Source organism: Ambystoma mexicanum, chromosome 6p (assembly GCF_040938575.1).
Source record: "Ambystoma mexicanum isolate Mex_15411 chromosome 6p, UKY_AmexF1_1, whole genome shotgun sequence".
NCBI classification, from domain to species: domain Eukaryota; kingdom Metazoa; phylum Chordata; class Amphibia; order Caudata; family Ambystomatidae; genus Ambystoma; species Ambystoma mexicanum.
In genome coordinates, this window is record NC_090935.1 from 300,054,823 (window position 1) to 300,067,866 (window position 13,044).

The 13,044-nt window shown below is 43.3% G+C and overlaps 1 protein-coding gene across 1 annotated transcript in view; it reads right to left on the bottom strand.

Annotated features, from left to right (window-relative positions):
- Window positions 1–867: 867 nt before the first annotated feature.
- The window catches only part of ATP8B1 (ATPase phospholipid transporting 8B1), a 958,513-nt gene continuing 946,336 nt past the window's right edge, over window positions 868–13,044 (bottom strand). The window contains exons 27-28 of the mRNA XM_069627043.1: window positions 2,308–2,438; window positions 868–1,513 (exon numbers count right to left, since the gene is read on the bottom strand). Coding sequence (XP_069483144.1) covers window positions 1,283–1,513; window positions 2,308–2,438 — 362 coding nt within the window. The 3' untranslated portion in view covers window positions 868–1,282. The remainder of the gene's footprint in view (window positions 1,514–2,307; window positions 2,439–13,044) is intronic.

Consider the following 13,044-nt stretch of genomic DNA (forward strand, 5'->3'; position numbering starts at 1 on the left):
CTTCTGGCCTGATACGTCTGTAATCTATGGTGCATGGTGATGAAGAGGAGAAGCAGTCTTGTAAAACATGTTTATCGCCTCACACTTCCTTTGCCATTAATTCAAGTAAACCAAACATGAATGAATGCTTGCAAAATAAAACATTTACATAAGAATTAAGGCTTAAAAATGGTTAAAAACGTTGATATACATTTTCTACTATAGTTGCAGGCGCTCAGTATAGTATGAACATGACACTTTCAATTGCTTCGAATGTCTAATGCGGAAAGGACTCAAGTCAATTCTCAGGCATCATATTACTGTATAATAGCGGAGTCTGCGCTTCCGAGCAAATAATCCTCAAATTGGCCTTCCTTTGACTTGCAACTTAAATCAATGCCTGTTCAAAACCTAAAATCTAGAGTGCCCCGTTTTATTCATGATAATAGTGCATTATGAAACTTCTGAAATACATTACATCTAGCCTTTACACCTTTGAAAAATCCATAGCTTGCACAAGGAGGGGAAAAAACCCAGCAGAATCCATAAAATGTCCTTCCAAAATTACAAAGAGTTTAAGATGCTTTATATCGTGGTCATGCTCTAAAAACCAGAAGGCAACACTAAATAATTCAAAGTGATTCTTAAAGATGTGACATAGAAGTACCTACTCAAAGGCACCCAACCATTCTAATAAACATGAACGATCACCAAAACCTATAGAGAAATAAGGCTGTATTATAAATATGCAAATGCATTTTGTTTTAAGAGAACAAATAAAACGTTTACTCAAAGGGAAGTGGAAAGCAGCGATGGGAATGCCAAGGGGAAGGCACAGGAGGTAAGGAAACGTACAGCCTGCATGGCATCCAAAGAAAGAAGTGAATCTGCAAAAAGTCCTTCATTTATTTATTTCCATTGCCTCGCCTATTTTGCATCAGTGGCTTAAAAAATAAGTTTTTTTTGGATGGTCTAACCGGCGCTGCTCCCTTTGACCATATTTAAGCATTTCTAACATTTTGCACCTTACTTCGATAAAAAAAAGGGTAATGCCGAATGCCAAATTTCAGAAGAACGTTCTCACCACTAAACTGTACTTCGAAAACACGTGAAAACCCGTGTTGTTGGCAGTCATGTTGTTCAATTGTCTCAAGCAGGTGACTTAGTTGAAAGAATTTGATGCCATCAGTTCATCAAGTTATCTTTAAAAAAATACCGAGGAAAAACTCCTCCATTAAAAAAAAGTCTTTTTTGCTTTGTGCAATCCGAATGATAAAATAAAACTTCGATGGGAGCTAAGAAATTAATTGATGTTCCTGGACTGCATCATTTCTGCGGCATTGCTGCCAAGGACAGCATCCAGTGGCGCCCTTTTCTTGCGGATGCTGCGCCCTGAAGCAATGAGATCGCCGTATCCACGTTGATGTGAGAAGGCATAAGCAGAGCGGCGAGTGGAGATCCCACGCTGGATAACACTTGGCCTCGGCTTCCACTCGGCTTCTTCAGGCTTATATTTCTTACGGTCCCTTTGAATCTAAAGAACAATTTACAGCATTGTCAGACGTACAAAATAAGCTTTAAAACACCACAAAAACTACATGAACCATGTCGTTAAAAACGGGCTTATCAAATAGGACTGATGAGTGTTTGGATTTAACCGTGGCCAGCTCATATCGAATTCCTCCCCTGTCCCAAAGACCAGACTATTAGGAGTAATGCCCCACCTATGGCCAACACTGCTATGTTGCTGGATCCACCGAGGTCCCTGGGCTTCCTCTAAAAAATATCACCCTGGGGGGCCAGGTGACTGACCCGTGTTTCACCTTGCACATCTGCCCCTTCACAATGATGCACTTAAGCATCTGAAAGGACTGGAACATCTGGTGATCTGCCTCTGTTCAGAAATGTCTGGCATTCTGGCCAGCGGCATTTTCAGGGGGAATCAAGACTGCACAAGCATGGCAATGCCAACCGCTTTGGCGTAGACATGTGAAATGCCTTTGCCAGGCACTCCCATAGTGGTATTAACTGGCCATCGATCGTAGCAGCTGCAAAACGATTCAAGTACGTAGGCATATAATAGCAGTGCCTGCCAAATGCCTACACATCAATCAAGATATGTCGAGAGTTGGTGAAAGAATGCTCATTTCTAAGAATTTCCATAAAATGAATATAAACGTAAAATGTCAATATTATTTTCGTTAAAACTCCCACCAATCATGTACATCCTATTTAGGAAAATAAGGGAGTCATACTCTTGCAATGGTGGCTCACTATCAGCAAGCACAATGTAAATAGAATAAGTGTTCACTGTAAAACCATACTTACTTTATCCCCTTCAGAAGGCCACATTGTCTTCACAAAGAAGCGGACCGCCACAACGGGAAACAGGCAGACTGCAACCGTAATGATTATAGTCAGCCAGAGATATGGCTGCCTTAGAGCGTTGGGAGCAGCGCCTGTGGGGAAAAACAAGGGGAAAACAATTTAACATGCGAGTAGAAAAGGAGTGCCTTTTGTTTGAAAGAAAACACGCCTTGCAGCTAACTACCTTCTAAATTTAAATCGGCAAGTGAGAACCTACATGCTTTCAGCATCACGCTTTGTACAACTGCTGGCATCATCGTACAAAGTGTAATTAACTCCACACTGGAGTTTAGTATTTTAGGTCCGTCTGGATCCAAGTCTAAAACCGTGGAATGATGTAACCTCAGGTAGCGTGGTCAGTGTAACATGCATCGCTGGTAAGTGGCAGCAGCCCATGAGCAATATATTTAAACAGTAGCGCTTAGCATTCCAACACAAAGCCTTGATTTTTCGCAGGTCTGCCTGCTGTGAAAAAGATGGATGCTGCAACCTACCCACCTGCCCAGAATTCCTCCCTTTTTGCTCTGGGCACTTTGAAGTGATAACTTGCCCCGAGTGTGTTCTACACCAACATTAAAAACAATCATAAGCATGGGACTCTAAATCCTAGCATGCAAAGTGCTGTTGGCTAAAAAGACAGGATGGGCAGAAAGGGACCGCACAAGAGGAGGATGGCGTCAGAAGGCAGTCACGGATGTCATATGCCCCAGAGTGGCAATTATCAAGCAACCATTCAAAGACTCGATTTAACGCGTCAGAGAGAAGACTTAAGAGCACTGGTCCGCCACAGGATGAAACTGATACACATGGGGCAGGTCTCTGAAATGTTACGGTGCAATGTAATGGTTGGTGCTGAGAAATAAGGGATGTGTTGGGGTCTTTCACCAATGAAGCATGCATGTAAAAACGCATCAGTGGTGGTGTTAATACAACCACCTACAAGATTTGTGACCAGGAGGAAATTATGTTTTCTGAAAAAATTGGATTAAAGCATAGACTTTTAAACAATGCACTGTAGTCTTCCCAGTGCGAAAGATTGTATCCATACAATATTGCTGCATTGCTTATAGGGGTCCGCATACTATATTAAGACACTGGTATGCAAAAGAATATTCAATATATTAATAGTCAGAGTAAAAAAAGAATATCAAAACATCGTAGCTACAATTTGAAAATGGAAAGTAGGAATAGGTAACAAGATCCTCGTGAAATTGTACTATAGTATGCATACAGAAAAGGAGCACTACACTGGTGCGTTTGGTGTCCTTTGCTTGCCGCACCACTCTTTTCCACGCCACTGATTCCTTGAACTTACTGCGCCCTGTCACAGCAAAAACGGTTTCCTGCACAACACTCCAGTTCCCACCTAGTCTTGTGCACATTTTCCAGTGTTCGCCCCGTTCTTACAGTTTGTCAGCTCACCTCCCTCCCCACAGTACATCCCGGAAACGTCGGTCTCCCCACAACAGTAGTCTGCTACTATTTTCTCTTCGAGCAGTGTTCTATTCTTTCATACGGCTCTTTCTTCGGTGGCATTCGGCTCCTCTGGGTGGAGTGGTGCTGTTTTTCTCTGTCTCTACATGTTCCTCACTGGTGCTGATGTATTAGAGAAGTAGATGTAGTAGAGAAGTAATTCTAATCCATACTGACATTAAACCCATATTTTCATAATAGCAAAGCAATAGCCGCACAACAACTTAAAAGAACATTTTCCACATGTAAGCGTGGGTGGCTTTAGTATAAGGCCAAAGTCAATAGCAAGATTTCAGGAACCACAATCCACAACGGACCTCCACCCAAAAGATTAAACTATTCCCTCCCTCAAAAACATGAACTTCACATGTGACTTAGCCGATTGTGATTTAAACCTGCATGAGCACAACTAAATGAGTCTTTTGCTCCCCCACCCCCCACACGGGATTAGGATGAAACGAAAACCGATTTACCAGTAATATCTATCTATACAACTTTCATACCTTTGGTTTACTAAAATATTTCTTATATACCAGCCTATGGTATTGGTTGACCTTCCAAGAAAACTTCAACAAATGCCATCATGCCACATAACCAGTACCATACAACTCTACACAAAAAGCACGTGCCCCTGGATCCAGTGTCTCAGCTCTACACTCTAATAAAATGCACTTGATGGACTGTGATACACACTCATAAATAAGGTACAACACTAACGCCTAACCCAGAACGATACTTAAACTGACTCACAAGGCAAAAAAAGACAGGTGATCAAGGATTAACTGCTTTATTGTCATAGTTTTTATTGTTACTTTAACTTTGTTATTTGAAATTATCTGTGGTTTTTAAATCGACACTGAACCTTCCTTTCTAGCGGCCTTTGGTTGACTGACTACACCCTTCCGCTTCAGCATCAGATAGCGTGCCATCGGGCTGCATACCGTGGACGAGAAGCATGTTATTGCCCGCCGGTGCTTAGTGTGGCCTGCCCACTCTCTTCCCATGGTGTCTTTTCAGTTTTAATGATGGGTCACCTGCCACGTGGAGTACTTTTTTCGTATATAACCCCCAGCATGTCTTGTGGCTGACCCCGTCGCCTCTTTGTCCATCAGTAGGACTATATGGCTTAATTATATAGCAGCCAAATATCTTCAGCTTTATCAATCAAACCTTAAGATACAGCCTGTGGACAATTTCATGCCCCATGTTATAAGCTCTGTGCCATACTCCTTGGCCTCTCCCAACTAGCAAGCCCGCTCCTTTCCATGCTCGGTGCCCCTTATTCCCATAAAGTGCATCCAATTATGAATCTGAATTTACCATATTATGTCATCATAGAACTTATTTTCTACCACATCTTCGCTCTTTCCCTTTACAGTTTATGTTTTGAATCAAGGTGTATTTCCCACTACAGTGTATGTTTCGAATCTAGGTGCATTTCCCAATGCAGTTTATGCTTTGAATCTAGTGTGGGGTGAAAATACAGCTCCAGAGTGACAGATGGCGAGGCTATACCAGGTCTCTATTGTGAGAGTGAAATTGGCTAATAATGTAGAGTCCCATTGAAATATAAAAGTCCGTACAAAACAGTGATTTCTGACATAAGGCCTAGTGAAATTAAAAGAAATGGGCCTAGTTCAACTCTACTGAAATGGACAGGCGCTCAAGTGAAAGGGAATATACCCAAGAGCTTAAAACCGCTGCATATGACCATTGTATGGAAAAAGACATGGGCTGCTGCAGATGCTGACTTCTTGTACAGTGGGAAAAGGCACCTTTTGATGGATTCAAAACTGCAGCAGTACACGTGGGAAAAGATGCATTGAAATAGTGTGCCTTTGAAAAATAAAAAAGGAGGACTTGTGCTTTACATTTAAAATGTGAAGCCAAGTGACATATTTCCGTCGATACAGAGAAAGACGCTTACCTTCCACAAATGAACTGACATTTAAATGGAAAGGGCTACTTTGTTTGAAAAAGGGACACTAGTTTCCCATGTTAAATAATAGCCTATGTGTGGGCACATTAAGAGGCACACATGTCTTTTCAACCAGCAGATGAAAGAAATATATTAACATATGGACAGAACCCCCCCAACCCCAAATGCAATGTAAAATGTTATATGTAAACACATCTTTTCAATTTAAAATGCTATGTTTCTCAGAATTATGCATGTAACTGGCTGATGCTGCTTCCCCCACTGAACTGCTTTGTCTGGAACTGTGACCTCCAGGCATTCAAGCTGAGGCCCTCTAGGGGAATAAGGTCTGTTTTTCAGTTTAAATGTTAAGACCTACAGAGCATTAGATCAAAATTATGGTAGTTGCAGATAACGTGGCCAGCCTGAAACGACCTTAAGGTCAAACTTCCCCATTAACTGTCCATTAGCCTCGAACAGGGTCTTTTGAAGCCTATGAGGGGATGGTAGGAAACCTTGGGCCAGACAGATGGTCCTGGTCAGGTGATTGAGAAATTAAACTTCGGAATAGGTGGGGGCACATGTGACGCATTGGCTGATTAACATAAGATTACATTTTCCTTAATAAAAAGAGGATTGTGTGTCCCAGTGAGCTCATCCCAGACTGGGATAAGAAGCCCATCGGTACCATGCAAATATGAATTCTGTGTGACATATACAATGCGAGTTATGAAGAAAATTATGATTCTGGCATTCTTATAATTGAGAGGAAATGGAAAGTTGGCATGGTTATAGAGGGGGAAATGAATATTTGAATCTTGAAGTCTCTGATTTTTGACTATTTCGGCTCAGGAGGAAAAAACGGTAGCCCCTCCCAGGTAAGGCATGCCTAAATAATGTGAGTATTTTCTGACTCGCAATAAAATATAGTTAGGTACCAGCAGTTTTCTGAAAAATTTGGGTAGCTGCCATGTTGTGCGATTTTTAGGAATACTCCAGGTTACACCCACTTGTCATTTTGGGATTAATCCTTCTCCTCCCCCAGCCTCCATCAGCCACACCTCCCAACTCCTTGTCCCATCAGCAGACAGTGGGCGTATTGGGGGCGGGCGGGCGAGAACTAGCCAATCCGTATTGTGGAGATTATGCTATAATGGAGTGACACCAGCCCTATAAGAGATCAGTTTTCAATCGGAGAGGAACTTTTGGCTCGACTTTTCCACTCTATTCTTGGAGGTAGTTTACTTCTGCACTCTTGCAAGGAAACACAAGCAGAGAGGCAAGGAGAGCTAACCAGGCCATCAGGGTAAACTTTGCCAGGAGAAGAGCTCGTTATCTGGAAAGCCTTAAACCTTTCATGGGAGACAGACTGGGAAACCTAGAAGCTAGCTGGGCCTGCCATTTGAGGAGCCAGAACAGGACGGAGTTGCTGGGGACTATCCTAGACCGAAGCCTTTGACCAGATCTGTGCTGTCCTCAGAAGAGCACTGCTGTTTCCCTGGAGGCCCCATAACCAAAACCTCCCATGCAAGTGTAGATTAATCCAAATACCAACAAAAGTGTTGGGGGGAGGAGAATCTGCAAGCCTTAATCTCCATCTTGTATAGCGGGTATGGGGGTGGAACAAGGGAGACCCTTGGAAGATTTTATTCACTATCACTCAAATTAATTCCGCATAAAAAACCACCCTATCCATTTAAATTGAATTGTGTTGGGAACTGCCTGCCTTAATCATTCCCATTTGATTGTGGGGATGGGGTGAAACTGTCTATACCCTCAGCGCATTGCATTAAAGTTAAATCAATGAATTCCCATATAGAAAATCACGGGGTGAGTGTTAGAGTTCAAAACTAACAAAGTTCACGTCCAGTGTGTTAGACGGTAAAGTCAATTTCTTGGGTGACTATTTTTCTGAAACCGCCAGACTTCTGTACAAAAGAGGGGTGTCCATAATGCCAAAATAAGCAACCCTAAAACTGTGCCATTCAAGTGAATGTAGAATGTGCAAAACAAAATTTCCCATTTATTCACTTGCATCCCAAATCAGAATTGCATAAATTTGATGTAAAGTGATGACTGACCATCTCTAAATTTTACCTGTGTGTTGTAGTATCTGAAGGTCTATCAGAAATATACAATCGGTGCAAGTAATTTGAAATTGTTATAGTGTAGTGCCACGGCGTTGGTGGTGGATTCTTGGTGACGGTCCTATTCTTCTTTGTCAAACCTTAAATAAATATATATTCTTACTATACACCGGCCTGGTTCCTAGCTCATTGGTGGTAAAGAGGGTATTTGCTGAAGGGTACGAGATAGGTTGGAGGCCTCACTAAACGTGAATCTGCAAAGCGCTTTGTTGCGTGCCACCTCGCTTGGTGGGGGGAAAGGAACTCCCCGAGTTGAGTGACCGCCCAATAAATCATGACAAAACTGGGGGGCTCGTGGCCGGGATTTGGTTGAGCGTCTTCACTTGGGACAGTTGCAGTAGCAGCAGACTATTCATTTGGGTGTAATTGCATTGCAGTGGATAGAAAGTTGTGTTGCATTGCTAAGGTGCCATTCAGACCTGTACCCGGGTGCCAGGGCTTTGTATAGATAAAACATTGTTGTTTTGAAGTTGTCTTTGTGAGTGGGAACTAAGCAGGAACAGGGTTGAGATTTTTGCCCTTGCATAGAGTGTATCTAAGGGTGCAGAACACATTTCAGAATGAGCACAATAGAAATTAATATAGCCAGGAAGCACCTCCTATCCAAATTGTTTATTAAAGGTGAATGGGTAGAGCTAGAACATGAAATGTGTCAAGCCGGAATGATGCAGGAGGTTACCTCTGCAAATGTTGACATGTCGCAGGATAATGGGCTGTTACCATCAGGCCCAGAAATACTTTTACATGACACAAACCAGCAAAGATTAGCAAATTAAAATGGCTCAGATCACAGCATATATTTATTTCCATATGCTGATCATGGAAGAAAGACACCAGAATAGTGTGGAATCTGTGTAAAACCAGGCTGAGCTTTTGAATCAAGCTTAGAAGGAGCTGAAATAAATAGAAGCGAAAGCACAACAGAGCCAAAATCTAGAGTTAAAATTAGGAAGTCCTATTGAACAGCTAAAAGAGGATTTAACACCACAAAATCAAGCAAATGCAGAGCGCCAGACTCAATTTTCTGAACGGTAAGGGGAGTATAAAGAATGTGCTGAAAATCTGAGGGCAAGTCAACACAAATTAAATGAGCAGGTTGTTCATAATAGAGCCTGCTTAAAGGCCATGTTTACATTTCAATCACAGGTAACAACTGAAAGCTGAAAACAGCCAGTTAATTATCAAAGGGGTTGACTCTCAAGGTGCGTTTGATCAGATGCACCATGATCTGAACACCTTGAAACAGCAGAGAGCAGCTGAGGGAAGACAATAACACATTAAGTCAAGAAAATAGTGCCCTGTTTCAGGAAGTGTGTCAGTTAAGGATGGACGTGGAGAAAAGGGAGTCAAGTTCTCAGGAAATGACTGACGGTAGGTTATAAAATGCTCCATTAACGGAACATGTAAAGTAAGCAGAGATTGAACTAGAGAAGATAAAACAGGCCAAAATTGCACAAGGTAAGGAAATTAGTCTCCTGAAAAGAAACACTCTGAATCTGTGCAGATGATGCAAGTCTCACAGAAGGAAAATGAGTCCCATTGTGAAGAGACAAATTAATGGCACAAAGTAAACTGCTGGAAGTCACTCAAGCACTGGTGTCAGAATTGAAAGATCAGGCCTCTGCATACCACCAAGCGATAGGGACTGAGAAAAACAAATGTGAGAGGTTGGAAAGTGAAATAGCCAAATATAAACAGGCTCTGGAGCACCCTGACCAGTCAGGATTTGGAAAAGCTCCCTCCAGGACCTCAAGCCAAGTCACCACTTCATATGTACAGAGTGTAGCTGACTTCATGCATACCACTTCTCAAGAACAGGAAACCATGAGGCAGGTGGACTCACCCAGGCCTAGTCTAACTGATCCAAAGGCCAGTCCTTATACAACATCACTGAGGATTTGTGGGTCAAGTGGAAGGGAAGGTGGCCGGACCAGTGGGCTCTGGGAATTTAAAAATACCCTTGCATGTATTTCTGACCAGGAGGGCTCCTACAATGAAAAGATAAGGCATTTGGACTGGCAGAAAATGAAGTCACAAACGGGACCGTCTGGTCTGCTTTGCAGAAAGACAACAACCAGAGTTTAGGCCCCAAAAGAGCATCTTAAAAACCTCCAAACATTCAGGGAATTGGGGAAAATTCTCCACCATCCCTGGAAGGAGGGATGAAGAGGATGAGTACTCCGGTGCAAAAACCGGAGTACAAGGGAAATGACCCTGAGATCCCACAGCACCACAGGAGAGAAGAGTCTGGACTCCGTAATTCTGGGAGGTATTCCCAGTTTCATAGAGGTAGGGAGTGCCTAGAGGACAGTGAATGGACCACCATCATTACCAGCTCTGAGCCAGAAAATGAGGGGACTCCATTGCAGTGGAAAAGGAAGCCTGCCAAACAGAAGAAAGGTCTTGTGAAAGACCCAATTCGGCAGATAAAGGCCATAGCTTCATGACTCCCTACCATAAGAATGGCAAATATTTGCAGAGGCGTTTCTAGATTTTCATATTAAAAATGATTGCCATTGCATGGAATTTGGTAAATGGACATTGTCCCCTGAATACTCCAACTTCTTTGTAGGGCTGGAGGACCAAGATCACCAAAAACGGCCCACCTATAAGGCGGCCATTTTTAAACACTTCTCAATTCATAAGAACCTGCAGGGGGGCCCGTAAGGCAGTATACAACCTGCAGTGTGGGGAAACCAAGCACCTAGAGAGTTTCTGCAGGAGCTGAAACTACCATTTGCCCAGACTTTTAGGCGTGTGAACACCAATAGACTGAGTTCATCAACACATTTTCATGCGCTCCCAAAATACATAATGACCCAACTAGTAAGGGATTTCCAGGATCTTTGAGGTCCAAAAGCCCTCTGAAAAAAAGAATAACCCCCCCCCAAAAAAACATCAAACACCTGCCGCTTTAAAGGTAGCAGAGGTTAAAAATATTTCCCCATTGGACTTGGAGATGGGAGGGGGCCTTAAAATACTCCTCCCACCAATCAGCAGAAAGAGAGGCAGAGGAGACCCTTGGATACAACCCAATCGGGTGGTAGCCAGGCAGGATACCAGACCAACGCTCCATCTGACCCTGCCACCTACATCAGTCCGAGATGCAAGGGTAACAGACCCATCCTGGGGTATGTCTACACTCCCCCCAGCGCAGAAAGGGAGACTCCCGACCAGGTAGGTACCACCCTGGGAAATTTCCCTCACAATTTCCCCCAGGAGGGAAGTAATACTCCACCCCCCCAACCTAACCTTCTTTCCCAGATACCCTTCAAACCCTAATTTCCAGAATAATCCTCCTCGATCTCCCAGCTTTCAGGACAATATATTCCAGAATCATGGAGAAGAGAGCCCTAGGATGGAAGGTTATCAGGGAATCTCCCAATACCCAAGCTACTCCAGGAGAAGGACAGCTACCCTTTCGTGGAGCAGCAAAGGAATCCAGACCTCCCTATAAACTAGAAAAAATGTCACAACGGAAGCGACGAGTCCAACAATTAAACCATGACCTGGGTCACATGTTGTGGGCTCAGCAGAACCCCCCCCCCTCCCCCAACTGGAAACTGCTGGCTAGAATAACTCAACACCCGGGTATGATGCCCTGGGGGAGCAATAATGGGAAGAAAACTGACAACCAACAGGTTCCAGAGGGGAGTCGGGGGAGGAAGGGAGAAGCGAAGCCCTAGAAAAAAACTTTCTTTCCCACCAGAACAAAACCCCTGGAAACCTCCAAGCCTGATCATGAATCTTCTACCCCAGAAAAGTCGGAACCTGAAGAACAGAGGGTAAGTAGGAGAAATTGAATGCCAAAGACATCCCACTTTGTGGAGGAAGTCTGCATCATCCCTTTCGAAGGAGAAGAATCCCTGGAGGATTCAGGGAAGAAAATCCTTCTCTTTCAGGGATGGAGGGATCCCTCCCAAGGAAAAATGGGTCCCAAAAGACCCTGATTTGTATGGGTAAGCATGGAAACCGACCCAGAGCAAGAAGCTCTTAAACCCAAAAAATGTCACCCAGAGAACACAAATCACAGAGGTATCCTCATCCCCAAACTGGTTCGGGTAACTGTGTCCAGGAAAAGGAGACACAGCAAAGAATCTGGGGGCAAAAAGAGGACCCAATCCAACCGGTTTCTGGGTGAAAAATCTTTATTTTTTTTACAGATTCCAGGAACTGTCCAAGATCACACAGTGCAAGTTCAATATGAAAAAGCTAACCACCAAACTGGTCCATAATGCATATTTTCTTTGCCCCCTTGAATAGAGAGAAGGAAGATTTTACACTCCTTCCAAGGTAAAGGTCAGTGTACATTATCAGCAGTGGTGGATACTGGATCACAAGCCACCCTGCTGTCCAAAAAGCCCTTCGACCAATTAAATTCAGGAAGGGGGAGGAGTCACCCAATTCCCCTCAAACGTCTTCCTGGACAACTCCAAAACTTCGATGGGAATGCTCTTTCCGAAGGGACTGCAGATCTGGAGATAAAAATTATGTGACATAGGGTGAAACACCTGGTGATAGTTGTGACTCCAGAGGGCATACCTTGTCTATTTGGGGAATTACCTCCTTCAGAGGTTATCACCCCTGATTGACTGTGTGAACAAGGTCCTCTGGACACAGACTAACCAGCCGATCTAACTAAAACAAAGCACAAATTATGTGAGTTTGAATGGCACATGCCACATGATTTAACAACGGTCCGACAAAGTTCCATTTTAGGAACAATCAAGTCCCAGACATCACCGTCATCTCTGTAGGAGAACAAATTGGGGATGAGAACCCTTCTCAAAAATCAACCACCCCCAGTTTTAAGGGTCATTCGACACTGGAGGGAAATACTTGGAGGTCTTGTAGTAATCCACAATCAGAAGAAAATCCAAATCCCATGTCAAAAGATGAAAAATAAGCTCACAGTTTCACAGACATCCAGATAAAGGGCGAACAGCTGTTCTTCCCCAATCAGATAAATGAGGGGGAAGAGCCTGTTCTCACCAGAATTTGCCTGAATAACGGAAGGAGCTTATTCAGGAAACTCCCAAAAGATCAGACCATTCCCACATATAAACTGAAAAGTGGGAAATGGGCCTAGAACTCCAAATTTCCAAAATCTCCTGCCTAACAGGTGTATCCTAATAATGTCCATTAGGTGACAAATGCACA